The 22448-nt window shown below is 41.7% G+C and overlaps 1 protein-coding gene and 1 long non-coding RNA gene across 3 annotated transcripts; one reads left to right on the top strand and one right to left on the bottom strand.

Moving 5' to 3' along the window:
* Positions 1 to 1327: 1327 nt before the first annotated feature.
* On the bottom strand, positions 1328 to 20976 carry NCEH1 (neutral cholesterol ester hydrolase 1). Of its 2 annotated transcripts, none has more exons than XM_071566023.1 (5): positions 20712 to 20976; positions 11772 to 12000; positions 9823 to 9892; positions 7253 to 7424; positions 1328 to 5811 (listed from the first exon to the last, which is right to left on the bottom strand). In XM_071566023.1, exons 1-5 carry the CDS (start codon positions 20847 to 20849, stop codon positions 5194 to 5196), a joined length of 1227 nt encoding a protein of 408 aa, XP_071422124.1. In that variant the 5' UTR covers positions 20850 to 20976; the 3' UTR covers positions 1328 to 5193. The 2 variants fall into 2 exon arrangements, with proteins under 2 accessions (XP_071422124.1, XP_071422125.1); XM_071566024.1 differs by lacking the exon at positions 20712 to 20976 and adding an exon at positions 18312 to 18667.
* Positions 7152 to 12198, top strand: LOC139676763 (uncharacterized). Its single transcript, XR_011698723.1, has 3 exons — positions 7152 to 7496; positions 9316 to 9395; positions 11627 to 12198. It is a non-coding gene; the product is annotated as an uncharacterized lncRNA (long non-coding RNA).
* Positions 20977 to 22448: the final 1472 nt, after the last annotated feature.

Raw genomic sequence — 22448 nt, 5'->3', positions numbered from 1 at the left:
AACAAGGGGTTTTAATGGAAATACTTAAGTCTTCTCTAGATTATATAAAGTCAGAAAAAGTTATTTAAAATAGACTTTCTGTAAAGAGTTTTAAAGGAGCGATTGCAGAATTTATGGGGGTTTTTGTTTGTTTTCTTTTGCTTTTCTTCCTGCTGAACAGTTGATAAACACTTTAAATGCTGTAGAAAATCATTGTGAAAAAATACTATCTTTATGTTGGGGTAAATGTAGCCTTATATTATTGATGTGCTGGCAGCTATTTAGACAACACTTATAAAAGATACAAATGCCTTTGGATTAGACCAGAAAAACTAGAAGTAAGAGCAAGGAGAAGATGTGTGCCTCCCTCGAGGATGAACAAAACAAAACATGGCCCAGCTCCAAAGAGTTTTCTAAGTGTGAGGCAAGGAGCAGTGCCAGGTGGGATACAGGAGAAGGTTGGGATTCCTGGATGCAGAGGTACAAGGCTCTGTGGGCTGCAGGGACACCTGGGTCAGTCACAGCCCCACCAGGCTGCTCCAGCTGAGGGTGGGAGGTGGGAAAGGATGCTGCAATGGGAGTAGGGCCATCCAGCTCCAGCACCTCCAAGGCATGGGATGTGCTGTGTGGCCGCACCCGATTGTGGGAGGCATGCCCTGGCCTTGCCAAGCCCTGCAGTCAGGTGTTTTATGACATCTAAGAAAACATGACTGGAAAAAAATGTTCTATAGGGCCCAGACTATTTTTAATGCATTCAATTTAATGCAAGCAGGAGTATGAGTCCTGGTGGCTTAAAAAATAGGGCTTTAAGTCCTTAGAAACCTTTTTCCCCACCACTTTTTTCAGCAGGTGGAAAGCTTTATATTCTGTGAACATCATAAGAACCTGCTGAACAAAATGGAACCCCCACATTAGAATATTTCACAAGCAATGCTCCTGTGATCATCAGTAAATGAGAGAGCAGGGACAGAAAATGGGTTACAGTTCAGAAAGAAAGAATGTGAAAGGAATGAAAAACGAACCTGGACTTTCACTGGCTAAAACAGATTTCAAACATACACATAACTTATAGACATATAAAAATGTGTTTTATACATTCGAGTGGGGAACATGAGCTCTGCTGTTTATCTTGCAAGAGAACAACAGCACTACTGCAGGTACTGTCCACTCTTCAGCACCAGCAGGTGTGGTCACCATTAATCACCTGGCAGAAATGAAGTATGAGGAGATGACCCTCACAGCCCACAAACACACAGGCAAGGTTTCCTGCCTTGAAAACACCCAAAATCAAATTGAAAATGTTCAGAAATACAGTCAGCGGTCCTGTGAAAAAGAAATAAATTACAGGTATATTTCAATTTATTTATTTGTTCTTCATTTTCATAGCACATCTCAAATTACACTTGGTAATTAGATCTCACAAATATTTCCCCTGGTCTGGGAAAAAAAGCAAAAACCAGTCATGCAAGGTATTGAATGTATTCACATCAAGTATGTTGTACTATGGGGGTTCTGAACATCATAAATATGAGAACATTAAACCAGCTGGATTTGTTGTTTTTTTAACATAATTGTTACAGATCATAGCAGCTTAAAAGGCTTAACTCAATCTACCTCTAACAGTTTTATTTTTAAAAAGTTTTTAATAAAGTTTGGTAAGAGATTAAAAAATAGAGAGGCCTAAATGCTACCAACATAATTTTAAAGAAAAAGCATTTCTTTTTATTTGTAGGACTTAAATCCCACAATGGCCTTTCTGCTTTGGCTGTGGCTGCAATTTTGGAATTAGACGAAGGTTAGGAAATTCAACTTATTTGTGATTTTTATGGAAATACAGTTCTCAGGTCTATGAAAGCAGGATACAAATGACTACAGGTTGTTATGCAGGTTGGTTTTGCTTTCTTTTTTTTTTTAAGCTTTCTTGCAATAGAGAGATAAAGTCTAATTGTAGGAGGGAAAGAAAAGCTGTCTTCAAATGGTAGCTAGCCATACTCATTGATTTAAGGAACAGATAAGTAGACAAACTTACTGAGTATCTCCTTTTACAAGACTGACTCTGCCATGCACTGGCGAAATATTGTCACAAACACTTGGTCTGATCCTATAATGTGCAAAGTGCCCTCAACAGCTTTGTGAAATAACCAAGGGATGAAGCTGCTAGTTATGCCCGAGGAAACACTTGGAGAAGTAGGAAAACACATGAACAAATGCAGGTGTTGTAACATGGATTAACCTTAATCCCTTGCCATCGGGCATCAGCTTTCCCTAACCCTGAGTTGGTGCTCAGTTTCTAGGAGCTCGCAGCAGCACAGCTGGAAACAACCCTAAACTTACAATTTTGGGCACAGGGACTTTATGTAAAGGAGAACGAAGCAAAGGAGGAGGAAAACTGAGTTTGGACTAACACTTAGAGGTTTCCACTGCATTTGATCAAGTGTCTTGTGCAGCTGTATACTAAAGGCCTTTTCCGAGCTGGAACTCAGACCTCTTTTTCTATATTGTAGGATCCATCATGTATCTTTGCAGCTACCACATATTAAAATATATAACTGCAAGATAAAGGTAGTCAAGATACTTTGACAGAAGTAGTTAATACTGTAACATCCCCTCCACGCTGTACTGCGATCTCAGATGTCGCATCAGGCTGGTGATGACTTAGTAAACACGTTCACTCCAGTTATAAACTTACTACCATTTCTTGTGCCAAGACTTTAATGTGCTTCAGTGCATGAAGGAAATTTACAACTGACTCCATGAATATATATAGTCCAGCTCTCCCTTTCATTTCAGTTAAAAAACCCAGCAATTATATTATAGGTTCATAGCAGATATTTATAACTTAACTATAAACAAATGCTGAACTAAAGCTTTGCAAATAGCTCTCAGGAAAACTTAATTATTATAGGATTTACAGGAATATTAACCAATTTTTTCCAGTACTACAGTTATACTATCTATTAATGGCAGCAAGAAGATATAAATTACATCTTTTCTGACATGGGTTTACTCTTTAAGTGGGAAATTCAGGAAGAAGCCTGTTGTCACAACTAAGTGTAGCAATATTTTTTTTTTTTACTATTTTAGTCATGGTTTAAAGTCAGGTAAATGTAGCTGTCTCCATATAACAGAAAAGGACTCTGGGGCAGATGAGTAATTTGTCTTTCGAATGGATGTAATTTTGGTTGCTGTCTGTTTTAAGCATAAATTCTATCTAGTGTAGTTGTGTTTGCAGGGAAAAGGAGGAATAGGGTTTAAATCTAGATAAAAAGTTTGAATTCTTCTGCAGTGTTAATTGGATATCTTGATCAAAAATTTATTCTGATTCAGATTGTCACTTGGCTGCTCTAATTCCACCAAGTCTTTGTAATGAGCTAAATGGAAGAAGAATGTGGGCCACTGTTGAAAAAGCTTTGTCTTGTGATCTCCGTGTGAACCTATGGTGGGAATGAGTTTTGGCTTGCATGACTGAGCTGACATCCAGGCCTTGCCTCGTTAGTAGCCTTGCTAAATACATACAACCACGTTAACAACCTGATGTTTCTAGGAAGCCATGATTAAGAAAAGCCATTCTCTTATTTAATTTAAATCCCAGTGAAAGTGGATTGTTCTGTGTATTTTAAATGTCAGAAGGCAGTTTGATCTACCAATACCTATTTTGTTTTTTTTTTTAAAGAACTTTTCAAAATCCTTCCATAAGAAATGTTCTAATGCAATTGCCTTTGTTAAGACCTCCAAGGGCCAAGACGCCTCACCCCAGGGTATTTGACAGGAGCCAGGACAGGGATGAACCAACTGCCCAGGAGGACCCCCAGCCCAGCAGCACCCCAGCTGTGGAACAGGAGCTGTCCAGTGCCTGCCAGTCACAGTCACATCCCTGTGATTCACCCACACCTGTGAATTCAGCTCACAGCTCCTTTGTGAGGTAGGAAATGACTACTCCCTTCCTTGCAGAAGTGGAGCATCAAGAGATTACTTTTGTTCTCCTGGGGTCCCACAGGAAGTCTGTTATACATCTGAGGAGGAATTTAATACACCATTCTCTCCTTTTTGCCCAGGAACACTGTTCATTGCTGCAAGCCTTAAGCACCCTGTGCAATACACACTGTCAGAATTGGTTTCCCTCCCCTGTCCTGCCTGCCTGAACTTTACAGATTGTCTCAAACTGCAGAGATTTGCTGCCCAACAGCAGAATCATCTTACTTAATGCTTTAGGTCAGTCTACAAAATAGGCAAAGCTCAGCTGCAAAGCTCATATTGAAATCTTCCCTATAGATTGGAGCCTATTTCTGTTTGCTTGCTTGCTTCCCTCCTTCCAGGAAGCAGGAAGTACAATTAACACTACAGGCACAAAGGAAAAGTCAATGAACAAAAACTTCTACTAATAATTACAAATATTAGTGCAAACCACACAGCAGATTATTTGTAGTAAGCTCAGTATTTTCTGTAAGGAGGTCGTACAACTGAGGCTTTAAACACAGATGAAGTCACATTCTCTAGCAGCTTTGAAGGTCACTCACCTAGGAAATCTGGATTCTGCTGCTACATGAATTATTTTATCCTACATATTTGTGTATGCTTTAATACTTTTTATTGAAAATATATTTAGTCCTTTTTCTAAATATAAATAACTAAAAGGTAGTAAAGACCAAATTCCAAAGCTAAATTTGGCTAAGAGATTTGTCTAGCGTTGTCTTAACTTCCCAGAAGAGCTTTTTCTTTTTTTTTAGTTTAAATGAGCCCTTTGACTGTGTGCCTGAAAGCCAACACCTAAATCCATGCTTGTCATTCACATGCATGGCTCTGCTGTCAAAGGTGAGTGCTCACACTCCAACATCACACTGCTGCAAACTAGCTCCCATTTTTACATATTCAGATGTAGAAGTCTTTGTGCCTAATTAAGAGTCAAAGTTTGAAAGTTGCACCCAGTTAAGAATCCTACAGAAATGCTGATCTCCCTGCCCAACATTTGTTTATGTTTGGCAACAGTCATGTGAAAGAAGGTGGAAAAAAAAAGAAGTTTGAAAAAATACTCCTTGTAAGACTTTTCTGGTCAAGGCCAATGGAGCTAGTAAATGCTGCGTTCGTGGTCTGTACCCCCAGCAGCTGAATGATGAAGTCAGAATTTGGAAAAGTGCACTTTTTCATTGTTTGCTCTCCTGCAGGAGGACACCAGAACAGACACCATACCCCGTGCCTTCCAGAGGGACCCTCTCTTCAGAGGTTTTCATCCAGCCATTTGATGTAGCTGTTCCTGGTCTGAACGCCCGCAGAGAAGTCAGTTGGCCAGACGGTGAATATCATGCAGCCGTGGAAGCAGTCGTGGAAGTGGTCCAGGGTGACATCCACGCCTGCCATCTCCAGGCGCTTGGCGTACATCGCCCCGTCGTCGCGCAGAACGTCATTCTCGCAGGTCAGCATGTATGTCTTGGGCTGCAACCGCAGCGTCTCATTGTCTGCCAGCAGTGGCACTGCCCGCACGTCCAACAACGCTGGCATCTTCTGGATGATTTCAGCAGTGCCCGTGGTTTGCACCACAGGCTTGTAGTTCTTTTTGAACGATGAAGGCAGCAGAGATGTCCAGTTCAGGCGTCCTCTGAAAGAGAGAGCTTGGCCAACATCAAGAGCGGTGTGGTTGTTGATCAGCAGTGCATTAGCCAGGTCATAGTTACCATTGAAATAATCTATCCAGTAGTTGATCATGACATAGCGAGGAAGAACAGGCATATTCATGTTCTGCTGATAAGAAGGTGTATTGAAGTCAAATGCCTGAAGGACGGGATAAATTAAGGCCTGCAATTTCGGTCTGACAGTCAAATCCTCATCTTTGCTAAGCTGTGGGGAAAAACATCGGACAGAATTGGGATTATAAAGATAATATATATCAACATAGAACTCCATACAGGTGAACATTTGTTTGACAGTGTTTAGGCTGAATTCTGCTCTTAAACAGGTAATGTGGCTCTTTTGTCTGAAGTATTAGCAGCCTGATCTTCTCCTCTTAATAAGATGGCCCTTCACACTGACCCAGTATCCTGTCCCCACCAGAAATCAGTGGCAGAAGTTTATTGAAAGGTGTAAGAATAATTAAAAAAGAGTGTAAAGTGGCATTTCTCTAACACAGTTTAACAGGTGGCAACTGAAGGACTTCCTGGATCAAAGGAGCTACTCTTGCATTTAGCAGCTTCTCATGGATTTTGATTCCATGAATTGGAATTGGATTTTTTTTCCAGAAAATGCAGATTGTTGGAATCTATGATTTACTCTAGCAAGTGCTCACCAGAGGCAGAAGTACCTCTTTGTGTCTGACTTGTCCCTGCCACCTGCATTTGATTTGAGTCTACCAATTATACATTTTGTGCCCCCACTTAACTTTCTGGAAGAGTCAGCAAACTCTTTGTTTCATCTTCTATAAAAGACACAGAATTCTCTGTCATATCTCAGCTTGTTTAAAAAGAATTATGCATCAGAAAATTGAATTAGGAATGCTTTTTCCAAAACATGGTACTATCCTGTTTATCAGTCCTCAATATTGAAACTTTTATTGTAATCCCCTCTTATTAATTTTTTCACCCTAATTCAATATTGCAAGGTTGTCATGATAATTAGTTGTCTGTACATGGTATCTGCTTTCTTGTTACTAATGGTTATGGCAATAGGAAAGTTAGTAATAATAATATTTCACTCAACTATGAAAAATATTATTACTTGCCACAGGCTGCCTTTAAGCTCTTTACTAGATCAAATTCAGATTCAATTTACATTTAAACTGCAGATACACAAAAGAAATTTCCTTAAAATTGCAAAGTGCTACAGGAAGACAATTTAGCAGAAGAATTAAGCTTCCTTTATTGTACTTTTTTGTCCTTCATTTGTATTTCAAAGAAATAAAAACATATTTTCAGAGACAATTATCTAAAAATAGGAAGCTATATTGATAAATTATGCCTACTTAGAGAAATAAAGAGCTTACCAGCAAAATGGGTAACAAAAGTAATTTAGCCACTTGCTCTTCAAGTCTGGTCCATCAAATCTCCTAACTATAGTAAGACACAAATTTCATAGAATATTCTGAGTTGAAAGGGAAGGGACTCTGTGATTCAAAATTTTATCAAGTCACTTTACAGAAGAAGAACTAGTAGCTACTGGCTTTGTACCATTCTGCTTTTAGGGTTGGCACATTGCCTTGTGATGATGCAGCGCAAAGGATGTGTCAGACTCTGCAGGGCTGAACGGGACTGTCATAGTGTGACACAGAACAGACACTGCACCTCACCTGCTGACACACAGCAGCTGCCAGATTTCCTCCTGCACTGTCCCCTGAGATTGCAATTCGACTTGGGTCAACTGAATACTCAGCTAAGACTTCAGGCTGCAGGAAATGCTTTGTAGCACGAAGAGCATCGTAGTATTGCTCGGGGAAGCACACCTCTGGTACCAGCCTGTATCTACAAAAAAGAGGGGAGAGACAATTATTACCATCACTGTACTTCTCCTTCAGGATTAACAGGTGATGTCAGGTAATCCTTACTGGAAAATACTATTCATTAGGATAAATACTACAGGGAAAGTAGGAGGTGTGTAATACTTAGGTAAGACTAATCTTATAATTAATGTTAGATTAATTATAAGTATTCAGAAAGATTAAAATCAACCTACTAGATATGAATAACACCAAGATAGTATAAAACTGTGCAGCACCTTCCTAGGATTTCCCAGGACAGGATTTCATCATGAATTATAAAAATTAGTAGTTAAAACACCCTTGGCAAGGGAGTAATTACACTTAGCCTGGTTTTAATCCAAATTCCCACCTTAACAAATATGACGGAGAGTAAATCCTATACAGCCTACAGACTGCTGAGCCAAACACCTAAGCAGTTCTGTTTCTGTTTTCACTTATGCTCAGGAGAAAATGAACCTTGCTATTACCTCTGTGCCATGAAATGAACAAGAGCCAAGAAATTGAGTAATACCAATTTGCTCCAATGCAACAGATCTGATAATTCCTTTCCTTTGTCAAGGAGAGGAGCAGAAATATACCCACTGGGCAGGTGGGGAGACTGAGGCACAGAGAGAGCAAACAGACTGCCAGGAAGAGCCAGCAGCTGAACTCCAGGCATGAGGTTTGCTCAGCTGCTAAAGAACAGTGTGGGAGAGGTCTGTTTGTATTTACTGAATAATTTGAAATCTCAGAGTTGTTACCAGGCCTTATGTACCAGGCACATCTTCTGTTTGTAGCTTTTCAAACAACAGATTTTACATATCCTCAGTAGAGCTGAGCAAACCCAAATTCAGTTTTCTGATTCCAAACATCATCTTTAGACTGTGAACTAAAGAACTTTCACATGCAGAATAAATTTTAAACTTAGATTAAAAGTTTCACACTCCAACTGTGACCTGCTTTTGGAAAGCAATCTGTGTCTTGCATATATAGGACTATGAGAGAGTCCTTTGGGAACTCCTTGCAAAATGGTGTAACGGACGGTTCATGGATTGTGAAAGTGAGACATGCAATTAAATCAATGAGAAATCTAATTACACTTGACCAATAGAGTACAAACACCTTGATTGAAGGATATAATGGTTAAGGAGAAGAGGTAAATAGTAACTCGGAGCAATAGACAGAACTATACCAGCATAAATCAGAAAAGGAATAATAAGGAACTTCTTATAGTGATCACTATTTGTCACGAATAACCAACATCTGCTTTTTTACTTTTCATTGTTTCTACTAATAAAACACAAAGCAATAAAAAAAGGAAAAGAAAAAAGCAACTCTTTAAAGTACACTATAATAAGTATTAAATGAGTAACATCAACTCCATATAATTAAGTTGCAATCAGAACACAAAGCTTGGTATGTAATGAACTGCAGGTGGGAAACTTGAGTAATTATATTAAGGGATTGAGTTTGCAAAAGAAAATATTGAAGTTGACAATAAAGATGGGAAGAGTACCAATCAAGCTGGAGTCATCTAGGTAATGTAGTTAGTTAGAGAGAGGTTTGTTTACCTTGAAATTGTTCAATGTGTTAAAAAAACAGCCCTGCTTCTCTGTTGTCTGGCAGTTTTCTGCTCTTGAGGGAAGCACAAGGCTTAAGAGAGATGACTGGAACAGTGGAAGATTGAGAGAGCAGCAGGAAACTGCCAGACCCCAGAGTGTATTCTGGTTAATGAGCAGGGGTAAAATGATTTGCTAATTTTAAGGTGGCAGACCCTTCCTCAATGACTTAGAAACTGTGCGCTATAGAGAGACTTGTGGGGGATTTAATAGAGCTATATTTGATACATGTATAAACATTATCTTAAATACGTCTATTAATAATATTCCTTGCAGCAATGGGAGTGGCCACTGAGGATAGAAAAAATCCCTTCCTACATCAGGAGGCACACAGATGTGGTTCAACCCTCTTTCAGGTACACATCATGTCCAAGTAAGGTTTTTTATTTGTTTGATTGGTTTTAAAGTTCACAAGTATTTACAGAATCATAACTTGGCACTTCAGTGATCTCAGGTTTTAGCTGCACTCTTTACATGTAGATAAAATTGTGAGATGCACTTACATTGCTTCTAAGTATTTGTCCAACTAAATTCAGTGCTATTTTCTTTTCCCACATTTCCGGCTTCTAAAATGACCACTAAAATAATTAGAAACCCAAATAAATTTTTTCTACCACACCATTTTGTTGCAGTTTTAAAAGGATAAGAATATCAGACCGGTATAAAGAATTATTGTCCAATTTAAAGTCTTTTACACAAGCCAGTAACAAGGGAAAGGCTAAAAGAACTATGTTACGTATTTCTAATACCTTAAAATTACTTTATCAGTTTTAGATTACTCACTCAACAGAAACAACAACAGCATTCAGAGATTCAGCCATGATTCTGCAGAGGTTGTTGTAAAGGCTTGTTCCTGGAATGAAAGGACACAGTGTTAGGGACATGAAAGTCAATAGTCACAAAGCTGTACTTAACATTCTCAGAAAATATACAGACATCAAGCAAATATAAACAAAGTAAATTAGATCAGCTTGCAAATTATCAAGTGCAAAATATGTACCGTAGCAGAGGGAACATAATTCATGCCTTCAGAAGCCCTGCAGTCTAATGGTTCCTTCCTCACCTGTTTCTTGGTGACTTGAGGCATGTCATTTCACCCACCTATCACAATTCTCAGCTGGACAAAATTTAAGGTACCCAGTGGTTTGGGGGCATTAGCACCCAGAGACAGTTATCACTGTATGAGTCAGTGCTTGTGGTTCATTTTATTACAGCATGCATTGCTTTGATTCAAATGAGTCGGCCTATTAATGTCAACTGAGGTACTCATTTAAGGGAGGATTAATCACAGCTATCCTATTTATCAGAGGACTGACTAATTTTGTTCCTTTCCAGTTACTTAATTGTTGGTTCCCGGTACTACAAAATATACTCAGACACTAAATGTTTTCTAAAGTATCTAGACTTAGAATTCAATATTTAGGTGTAGCAATTATGTCATTAACTTCTGTGCCCTAGACTAGGGGTATATCTGACATAGCCAAGTTATAATCATCCAGACAATGCACATCAATTTAATATCAACTTTTTGCACAACAAGAGTCCTGTGCAAACTGTTAAAGAACAAATGAGGCAGGCAGGAGGTTAACAAACATCCCTTAGGCCAGGCTAAGAAAACCCATCTCAAAGCACAATTCCTCTGTAGGAAGAGCAGTAAAATGTTTAACTGCTCCAGGACTATAGGACAAAGAGACTGGGATTTCCAAAGGCACAATAAGGCCAGATTTCTAAATTATTCAAGAACCTAAATTTCATTTAAATCATGGTCTAAATGACTTGTACACGCATAGTTCAAATGCAGTCAATACAGTCTTTGTTTTCCATCATTTTGGAAAACTTCATTAATGTTCTTTTGCTATAGAGGAAGCCATAGAATGCATCAGGGTTGTATGGACTTCAGGATGTCACGGGAGCAATGGGGAAGGAAGAGGGACAGGAATCCTGCAAGATCTGGATCTCAAAGCAGCCACAGGAACCACATGCCCTTTCTGCTCCCAAGGCTGTTTTCCTGCTGTATGATGTGGAACGGATCAGTGGTTACCTTATCGTTGCCCATAGCTGTACCTTACTTTCTCTGATCATATTTGTGGTTTCCAAGTTCATTGGAGTAAATGGCATAATTTTTCAAGGTAATTGTGCTAGTGGTGGCTGTGGTGCCCTAAGGGATGGGGCCAGACCATGAGACAGGAACCAGCCTCTACCTGTTTCCCTCAAGCTGCCCATTGTCTGTGCTCAGCAGTGTGCATTGCCAGGTATGTGTTATTTAAGAACCAAACGTTAGCAAGGCTGTTACATGCAGTGTTGATCAGCTCATTCTTCCATTAATTATTCTGTGAAAATGGTGCATGCCCCTTACACAATGTGGTCGCTGGATCCTGACCCCAAGGATCTACTTATGCACATGACCACAGAAAGCACAGGACTCACCCAAGAAGCCCACCCAGGAATCCCAGGAATTGAAACAACAAGCTGCTTTGTTCTTTCAGGATGTAACAAAATTAACATTTTGGTCCTTTTACAGCTCATGTGCAGATAAGATATGCACTTTTACTGTGTGTTCATGATATCTTTCTCCCTCTCTTCATAGAACTGATCTACCAGAGTGGAGACAGTTACTACTGAATTCAGGTATTCAGCAAATTTGTCCTTCCTGGCAGTAAAAAGAACTTTTGGGTATTTTTGCTAGCAGAAAAGCAGACCTGAACTCTATTTAGGTACTGGCAGACACCTACTTGCACTTGCCAAGGCCCAGCCCCCTCCGTGGATGTAAACAACGCTGCGCTTGAGGCTTTCATCTCCCCTGGCAGGAGGTTCAAACACTCTGACTTCCACACCGTCAAAAACAGCATCCGTGATTTTAATGTCTTCAGAGGAGACAGACTTCAGCTTGTCAAAGGTACAAATCAAGTAATTCAAAACTATCAAGTGATGGCTGAGTCTCAGATAGTGAATCAGGTGGCACTAGGCGGGGGGAAGAAGAGGAGAAATTTCTGTTACTTCAGAGCATTTGTGATACCGTATTGATGTTTAATGTAACTGTCTTCAAAGGGAAGGTCCTATATGAAAGTGAATATGGATTCTTGGCATATTCACTGGAAAATGAATTATTATCAAGGACATCTAATGCTATAAAGTTGTATTAAAACAAAACCCTGTCCATACAAGATTTTCTGAAAAAAACAAGCCATGAGCAGTTTGTGGATTACAACTGTGGACGAGCACTCAGAGCCTCTGAAAGACACCTTGGAAAGGGACAAACCTCACCAGTATGTTCCACTATGGGACGTGTAAAGCTCCTCAGACTGGTGCCAGCAGAGGGCAATACCACACAGGCAATGTTTTTTGGTGGAACGGTATTAAAAATGCGGAGTATTTCTGTTGTTCCACCGCAAAACACAAGTCTTTCTACTTCCAAATTAAGAAAGTTCCCAAATACTGCAAAGAAATTTGGAAACAGGAATGGTCTTAAAGGAATATAATGGTGTTTATTGGCTTGTCCTGTGTTTTCCTGCTGAATTGGGAAGGCCTTGAAACACTATCCAAGAACAACAGTAGCTTAATGATACCCTTTTCCCAACCCCCGAGACTTTTTTGTGCGAGTAAACCACTATGAAAATGAAGAATGATCTGATCTTTCTGTTCCATTATGGTAGAAGGAGACAGATTTTATCCCCTTTGGCTATCCAGGACTTTTATTCTCATGTTTATTTTTAAAATTTTGCCCTGAATGGGTTAGAAATCTGTTTCTCTCACCAAACCATTCAAGGCACTCCTCCAGCTGAAGTGGTCATGACCTGCTCCTCACATGTGACCTGCACACTATTTGTGGTGCATACTTGTTCCCTGGATGTCGTGCACCATTCCCTGGAGGGCGCAGGAGGGGTGGCTAAAGGTGAGCCAAAGGACTGCAGGGACTATGATGTCCACGCAGGCCATTAAAAAGTAGTGGAGTCTTTCCCTTTTTGCCAAGTTAATCTCTGTCCTAGTGATGAAGCTCAGAAACTGTGTGATCAGTGAAGCCTTTTGCGTGACTTTCTCGGTCAAGGCAATGGAGTTGGGAGGTAAAATTAATACATACACCTAAAATACACCTATAGGAATACTACTATGAGGGAAACTGTCAGCTGGGACCATTTATTTTATGTACTAGTACCAAATACTTGGAACAAGAGGAATACTGTTACATATACAACCACTTTACTGTTTTAATTCTGCCAGTGCCACTAGTGCCAGTGCAACCTGTTCCAATGAACCAAAGATGCTGAGATTTGAGCAGCAGGGTCACCCAGGTACCGGTCTAACCACATTCACATGGTGAAGGACAGATAGTTGCCATAGTTTAACCTGCACAAAAACTGCACACACCCCTCCAGAGGAAAAGCAAGTTTTGAAGCACTCAGCAGCATCCCTGTCAAAGATCTGTCTCCTGCAGCCACAGCCTCTCATGTGTAACTTTGTCTGTCCGAATTAGCTTGAATGTTAAAAAAAAAGAAATATTTGCTTTCATTCAGGTTCTGTACAGAAAAGGTCCTGCAGCACAGCCCCACTTCCACTGCACATCACTGCATAAAAAAGACAAGCTTTGATTTTTAAAAAAAAATCTACACCAAATACAAAGGGCTGTTATGTGAGCTGAGAGAGGAATCTACTTTCAAAACAAGAATTTGCAAAAATTACTTTCAAAAGAAGAATTTGCAAAAATTACTTTCTTTTCTTGCTTTAACTTGTGGTGATGTCACCCTGCTGAGGTGGTTTGGTGGGAATCCAAATTTTAAAATGTTTGCTGCTTTTTGGATGGAATATCATTTGTTCATACTGCAAGGCTTTTCTCTGGGAGAAGAAACACAAAGTATCCACCCAGCAGGAAGAAATCCTGAATTCACAAGGCTGTTTCTATCTCAGTTTCAGTTCATGCTTTTCTCCCACCATTACTTAAAATTCCCAGAGGAAAACCCAGTTCTAGTTTGAAATCTGAAGAGCAATGAATCTATTAATAATTCGGCCCACAGTTTGTTGGGCTGCCACCCATGTAACCAGATAAAGGTCTGATCCTTCCTGTGCCCTGTGGAGGTTCCCAGGGAAGGTAAACACTGGGAAGCAGCTTTAGAAATAGTGCTAGGGAAAACAATGTTTTTGTAGATTTCTTTTAGCCTGACCTTATGCAACACATGTCTTATTTTTGTTTTCTCCCACTTCAGTTCACATTCTTTGTAGACAAGATTACCACATGCTCCCTGGAATCAGGAATGTTTTGTTTTCAAGGTGAGTTAGTGCTGTTTACCAGGAAGTGTTTTGCCCTGTTCTTCAAACCACAGAGCACCCTGGCCCTCTGCAGGCTACCACGCTCTTTCATGTCTATTTTCCTGAAACAGATCATTCTTTCCAAGAATCCATAAAACTGGAAGAGGTGCCTTCTACATCAGGGTACAAAGGCAACAGTCCTAATTATTTGTCAGACATAGGCAGTTTTTTTGCCAAGGACTTATCAGACAGATTGTTTGTAAGCTGGTCTATCTAATCAGCCTATTGGCTTGTCATTTATAAGGCATCGGGATTGCACTTTTTGCTGGCAAACAGCTAGATTTGCCCAAAGTTCTTACAAGCCAAATTCTTTTTTTCTCTATAAATACTTATATAAAATATCTTAGCACTCTGTAATACAATGTCAATACACCCCTGGAAGATGTGCCTATCCCAATGGCTGTGCTTTCCTGGCACCTTTCTTGTGGTGGCACAAATGAACAGAAGCCTCAGAGCATGACCTTGCTGCACCAGCTCAAAACGAACCCAGCAAAAACAGAGGAAAGCTAAACCTCAACCATGTCACCATCTTACTGATATCCCAAGGAAGGGAAGAGTGAGCCAGGGAAAGGATGGGACCAGCCCTTTTGGCAGCAGCCCACACTGTATTGCCTTAAATCCAGTATAAAACTGGAACTGGTCATCTCACGTGAGCAATTATGAGTTTGAGCTTTGCTAGTATTTGTGATTTTTACCAGCCTTCCTGTGACAACCTGCAGGGCTGTTGCAGACTATCAAATAGAGCACTTTGATACATTTGCAAATTGTGTGTGTGTGTATGCATGTATGAATAGGGAAGGGAAGGGGAGAAGATAACAATAGTGATGTTCTCTAGTGAAAAGGAAGAGAAGATAGTACTGAAGCTAGAGAAAAGGAAGAAATCAAAAGGACATGGGGGATATTAAGAGACTACAGAAACAGAAGAGATAGTATAAAGATGAAAGGCCCGTGAGCAGCTGGCCCAGAACTGCTGTGCCAGCCACAGGCACAGCACATCGCTCGCTCTGGGTCACAGCTGCAAATGTTTCCATGTAATGAGTGGTTTTATGCATTTGTCTGAAAAAAATAGTTTTGTTTTCTGAACAAGTAATTCTGGAGAAACTTAACTGGTAAACTTCACATTATGGGCTGGACTGAGCAATGGGCTGACACACATAAAGAGAGCTCAGCTGCTGCAAAGCGAGGCAGAGCTGGATGAGCATCCTTGGAGGAAGGGCTAGGCAGGCAGCAAGGCAAACATCAGGATTTTGCAGGCATTTAGGCCAATTCAGCAAAAAACCACTGTGGACATATTACAGTAGCCCTACTGACAGACTATTGCTCATTTCTGAGTGCAGCTTTTCATTTTGGTGCTGTTGGCTCCCCATCACTCACATCTGCCTCGGCAGCTGTGTGATTTACACTTGCATTGTAAAGCTCCTCATGTCTGTGCCATGTCAGGCAAAGCAAATACTGCAGCCAAAACTCCTTCTTTTACCAGGACATCCCCATAATTGGGGTTTTGAAGTAAGGACAACCCAGAGACTCCCTAGAGACTGAACTGTTCAAGACTGCCACCTTCCTTCTGGAAAATTCTTTGATGAGGGATATCAGGTACTGAATGATTTAGCTGGTGTAGGAGAAATTTTCCAATAAACAAAGAAAGGAGTCAGCACTGTGATAAAAAGCAGGTAGAATGAACAAAGTACTGCTCTAGAGAGGCACCATTACTTCACCTTTAATCACCAATATCTCTCTGTAAATTAGATTTTTCTATTGGCTCTTTAGCTGGCAATTTCATGAAGAATTCCAAATGCTCTCTGCTATTACATTTTTGTCCCTCAAGGACTTATACTCTACATTTATCTTGTGTTCTGTGTTGCAAAAAAGTAATCCAAAAGTTTTTGTTGCTAATGTCTAGTAACCTCTAACACTACTCAGCACATTTGGCTTCTCTGTCCTCGTGTGACTTCCATATATAACCCTGTCTCTGACCTTTAGTCACGGGATTATTGCGACAGGTCGCGCTCAGAGTGCACAAAGGCAGGATGTCTCTAAAACTGAGCCCAACTCATCAGCTGCTTCCTCTGCTGCCCTCACAGCTGGTCAGGCCCAAGGTCCTGCCCTGCCCTTTCAGGCCTCGGCAGGATCAGGAATTAGGCAAACAGTTAAGGCTCTTTTACATATAGCACTACTCGGGACTGAGCCAAATCTCAGTCATGACGCAACTGAGCAATGATGCTGGAACTGGGAGGCTGAACTATCTAAACTTCCTACCTTAGAAGTGCAGACACAATCATCAGTTCTGGCATCACTTTGCAAAATACATCTCTATCAATGTTAGAGGCCAAAATGCCAAGTACGATATCTGTAGTCAATAACAGAGATTAACGAAAAATAAACAGGGTCATTTCTCCACTTAGCTGTGTGCAGAACATACTGTTTTGTGTGCATTTCAGGCAGCTTACCCTGTTTAAGGCTGATTTTACAAAATGATTTCTCAATTCAAGCACACTATTGCCCAGTAAAGAACATGTATTTTTAATACCATTAGATAAAGACAGTTCTCAAAGACAAGCACTCTTAGTTTTGTGAATTTTCTTTAGAACTGAAAGGAAACCAGAAAGACTGTTTTTCAGTTTATTAATTAGAATCAAAATCTAGATTACATTTTAATGTAAGTTTTGTGCACCCACCTATTCAACCATGATTTGCTCTTATACTACATAGCAAAAAAATTATCTGTTACTGCAAACAGGACTTCCAGTGTGGTTCTATTTCTGCTCAGGTGCCAGTGCTGTGAGACCCACCTGCCACAACTAACAATTTGGTTTCCAGTAAACCAATTGCAAAACTGTTCTTGCACTCAAAAACATCAAAAACTTACTTGGCTACCTGTAACTATGATTTACATCTGTCCAGAAGACACACATTCTGAAATATATGGGTAGATAAATATTAAAATGTTAGAAAGAACAAATACTGTTTTCTTTAATCCTGCATGTCGATGTCCCAGGGTTGATTTTATTCCAAAAATGAGTCAGTAGCAGAGAAGCATGAAGGAAACACTTGGCTGATGAGGAGTTTTCTTGCACTGTACAACTGCCTACCTTCTTCCATATACATCTATCTGATGGCCAACCCATTTATCCTTCCAAAACTTTGTAAATAGCTGTCCCAATTCCAAAAAAATCCCTTCTTCCTTGCTATGCACCAGAATAGCAAGTATCTTCACCGTGGTATTCAGAAATAACTTACTTCAAAGTGCTAATAAATAAACATGTGCTGCTGTCTTACTCCTATAAAAGAGAATGGTTAGAGAAAGAAGTGAAAAATACCTGTATCAATCCTGCTGTTACAGCAGAATTATGAAATGTTGCCTTAGACTTCTTAAGAGGCACCAAATGAAACAATAACTGTGGTTAAATCTATGACTCAATGCTGTAACTAATTTTATGTGGTTTTCCAAATTTAGGTGAAGCTGAGTTCTGATGTGCCTGTATACATATGTGTGTACATATGGGGCATATTACCATGCCCCATTTTGAGACAGGTGAGGGGCAAATTCCTTTCATTCTCCATTACGCACTTTCATATCAATTCATCAATATTATTAAAGTTTCAGTTCCTCTGTTTTCATTGCAGGGCAGCACGGGGCATTAAAAAGGGCGCAGGAACAGGGCTCTGAAACCCCGGATCAGTTTCCAGCTCCTTCACTGGAATTTCTGTGACCTCAGATAAGGCACTGCATCTTTTCCTATCTCTGCTCCCCCCCCAGTTTACAGTAACAGTATCGGTTCCCTTCTGTAGTACGTTTTGAAACCTACTTAGAGAAAGTGCCTGATAAGCATTATGCACTTTTTAACCATGTGATTATACTTGAACGTTTGTTGAAGTCTCACTCTGAGCCAGGACACTGACTCAGTCCCAACTTGTAAAAAATTTTGGAGCTGACTGAGACAAAACTCTACATGCAAATGTAAAAACCTTACCATTAATATGATGAAAGCCTGTGACAGCCCTATTGTCTTTTATTCGCAGTGATTATTAATGCACTGAGCAAACAAACACGTCACCCCGAACAAGAAATCATCAGAGTCTTCACAAATCTATTTCAAAATAAGCAGACAACAATTAATTGTATTTGAAGCACGTGAAGTTTGGGGGGAAAAAAAGTATGACAGTACATTTCAGAGATTTTACAGTTAGAAAGGTATTTTTGTCTGCTGTCAAACCTACAAAGCAAAGTAATAAACAGCAAGCTGGAAATACATCAGAAGTGGGTGAAAGTTCAAGTCACATCGAGAGAAATGTTAAACCATTTGACCTTGCAATAGGCTGTTGGAGAAAGAAGAGGAAGCTGAGCTCTGTGAAAGGACATACACTTTATTTTATATATACACACACAAAAGCTGTCTAACAAAGTAAATACACACGCTTAACTTCTACAATCCTACATTCAGTTCATACAGCTCTTTCTTAATGACAGTCATTTATTCCCGACTGGGCTGTGTCAGTGTTAGAAAGACTTCTGAACACTTGGAAAGCACCTTCTCTCTCTCCAGAAAGGAATGCTCCAAGGCTCACCTGATGTGCGATTTGGGGCACCTCCTAACAACTCACTTCCTTTATGCTTCTGTGTGAAACTCACTTATCCCTTTGGTTTGTTTGTAAGCAATGTTGCAGGAACTGTTACTTGTTTAGTAATTTTTCTCAGTGTAAGTTTTTATTTCTAAGGCCAGAGATGTAAACAACTAAGAAATTAGGACTCTCCCCTAACAAGGACTTTGCCACCCCAGAGAGCAGGACAGATATGGGCACCCAGCCCTGCCTGCCCTGTTGCCTTGCTCCAGCTGCCACCCACCAGGCTTTGTCCTGCCAGCTCCTTATGGGATGACAACCTTTATAATATCTCAAAAGAGATACCCTTGAGCTCCCAAGCTGGAGGCACCAGAATGCATCTGTGCCCAACATTCCACACAACCAAACTGAACGTGCACCTAAGGCAGCAGCAATATACATATATATATAGTCACAGTCATATGATTTTCTAAAGATAGGTCTCCTTCAGCCAGAGGTTCTGGCCTTGATTCAGGTGTTCCTGGACAAATTGTGACACTGTGTTTTGTAGGCAGAATGCTAGGCAGGCACCATGGCTCATCTGTCCATACCTGTCAATTAATTTGGGCAAACTGCAATTGAGTTATTTGAGTTAAAAACATGGAGCAAGTGAATGTCAAGCCATAGATTCTATTGAAGAATTAAGCTATTGTAGGCCATGTCTGCATAATTTTCCAATCAGATATATGTGAAGGTATACAAGTGAACAGATTTTATCCTGAACAGGAAACAGGTTTTATCCTGTCATCCTAGAAATATGCTTTGATTCAGAGATACATTGGACCAGAAGAAGATGTCCCAGTGGATCAGATGAGTGATCTATTCAGTACAACAGTGACAACCAGAGAATTCATCCAGGCAGAATATTCAAGTTTGGACACTGCATGGTCCTCCCTCCTCAGGCTTCCCACCACCCACAATTATTGCATTAAGAACGCAGCAGGTACACTCCCACCTAGTCCATTTATGAGCCCTCTAGTCCATTAACTCATTAAATCCCTTTGTGGTGGGATAATCATCTGCTCAAAATACAAGCTTTTGCACATTTCAGAACCAACCTAGTAAACTGAGATACTGCTAGGAAATTAAAAACAAAACAACTTTCAGCTTTCATATACGTAGTGCCTTACATCAGTCCTGACCATGACTGATCAGCCCCGTAAAAGATCAGATCAAAGTTCACAGCTAAAGCCCTTATCAGAAATGTTGTCATCTCTGGGATGTTTCACATCAGTATACAAACATCAGCAGAAAATAAGGAAGAAATCATGAAGTGACAATTGTCTTGTGACAAAAAAAAGCAAGCATTCAGAGAGTTTTGTTTAGTAATAAGACACCGAATTAAGGTAGTTTAATATTTGAAAGAGCTTCCTATGTCGTCTTTCCCTAAGGCATGCGTAATGTATCAGATTAAAACCCATTAATCCTTTTGTTTCTGACCAAGAGTTGGCAAGTCGGGCACCAGACCGAGCCCTGGTGAGCCTCTATCGGGGCGATAGAGCGGGACCCGCCACCGCTTCTCCTGCTGGATGCGGTGGCGGGGCGATAGAGCGGGATCCGCCACCGCTTCTCCTGCTGGATGCGGCACCGCCCGGTGAAGCGGGGCCGGCCCCAGCGATGTCACCGACACGGGGACTCGGCTGCAGCCGCACAGGGCAGCCCGGCCGGGCCGGGAGGGTGCGGGGGCCGCTCCCGCTGCGGGGATGCTCCGGGCGGGCTCCCCCCGCCCCTGGCACCGAGCGGGGATGTCCGCGGTGCCGGGGCCGCCTTACCGTCTGCTGCACGGCGCGGAAGGTGGCATCGAGCAGCATCAGCTTCCAGGGGTCGGACACGGCGCCGGGCAGCGGCAGGTACACGTAGTAGGCGGCCAGCGCGGCCAGCGCCGGCAGCAGCACCCAGGCGGCCCGCATCGCCCCCGCCTCGCCGCGGCTCCCGCGGGGCGCGCACCGCCCCCGGCTCGGCCTCCCCTGGAGGAAGTGCCGGCGCTTCCTCCCGGCCCTCCGGCCGTGTGCCCGGGCCGGGCCGAGCCCCGCAGCCCGCCCAGCGCCGCCCCGCCCGGGCCCGCCCGCGCCGCCACCCCGGGGCCCCCGCGGGAAGGGGCGGTGCGGACACGCCAGGCGGGGGGTCTGGGGCTGCTACATCGCACCGTCGGCAGGCAAAGCATCCACATCTGCAGTACTGCCTCCTGACACCCCGTGCCCACTCCTGGCACCCCGTACCCATTTCTGACACCCTGTGCTCGCTCCTGATACACTGTACCCACTCCTGGCACTTTGTACCCACTCCTGATAACCCGTGCCCTCTCCTGACACCCCGTACCCATTTCTGACACCCCGTGCCCGCTCCTGATATGCTGTATCCACTGCTGACACCCCATGCCCTCTCCTGAGAACCCGTGCCCACTCCTGACACTCCATGTCTGCTTCTGACACCCTGCACCCACTTCTGACACCTCATGCCCATTCCTGACACCCCACATCCACTCCTGACACCCCGTACCCACTTCTGCCACCTTGTACCCACTTCTGACACACTGTACCCACTCCTGTACCCACTCCTGACACCTCCGTATCCACTCCTGACACCCTGCACCCACTCCTGACACCTCATGCCCACAGCCAAATCCACAGCCCATCACTCACCTTGGGCTGGCAAAAGCATCCAAGTGGCTCTGGGGCACTGACCTGGCAGCAGCCAGACCCACAAGCAAACCTTGCCAAGTTTCATGGAATCACAGAACAGTTTGGGTTGGCAGGGACCTTAAAGGTCATCTAGTTCCAACCTCCCTGCTGTGCGCAGGGACACCTTCCACTGGACCAGACTGATTGAAGCCCTGTCCAGCCTGGCCTTGATTTTCCGTTTTTAGGGATTGTGGCACCATAAGATGAGCACAGTGGCAGCTCTTTGCCAGCAGAGAAAGGGGACATCAGTATTCAGGCAGGGTTTGCCCTTCTCCACAGAGCCCAGAGGTGGGGAGGGAAGGTGAAAGCTCTAATGGGAATCAGTTCAAGTCAATCCGAGAGGGTCCCAGATCTGGTGTGTTTCCAGGAGGAGCTTCTTCAGCCAAAGAAATCATACTGTTTCTCATCTAACACATCACAAAATAATTCCAGAAAGATTATTTTTTAAGGTGCATTTATTTTGTGATTTTGTTTTCGACTGGGAATTTGCTGGGTTTCTTATTTTTTGTCCCATGTCAGTAAGAAATTCTGGTTTAATGCAGAAACTTTTCTTGTACCGAAGATAAGAAAATATTTTTAAATAAGTCTTTTTCATCCCAAACACTATAGAGTTTAGCCTTCACACAAATCACTGCTTAGTCACAGTCCTACCCTTGAGCAAATTAAAATATTTATTTAAATAGTCAGATTAATGTGCATTATGAACATAATGCAGAGAAAAGGAATGAGCACTAATTTTAACAATGGCATTGCTTTCAAAAATTAATTTATGATACTAAAACGTCACACAGAAATTATTCAGAGTCCTGGAAAGCACAAGCTTCCTTT

Source organism: Pithys albifrons, chromosome 11, assembly GCF_047495875.1.
Source record: "Pithys albifrons albifrons isolate INPA30051 chromosome 11, PitAlb_v1, whole genome shotgun sequence".
NCBI lineage: Eukaryota > Metazoa > Chordata > Aves > Passeriformes > Thamnophilidae > Pithys > Pithys albifrons.
The sequence above is the reverse complement of the archived record's forward strand: the minus strand, read 5'-3'. Positions and strand labels throughout refer to the sequence as shown.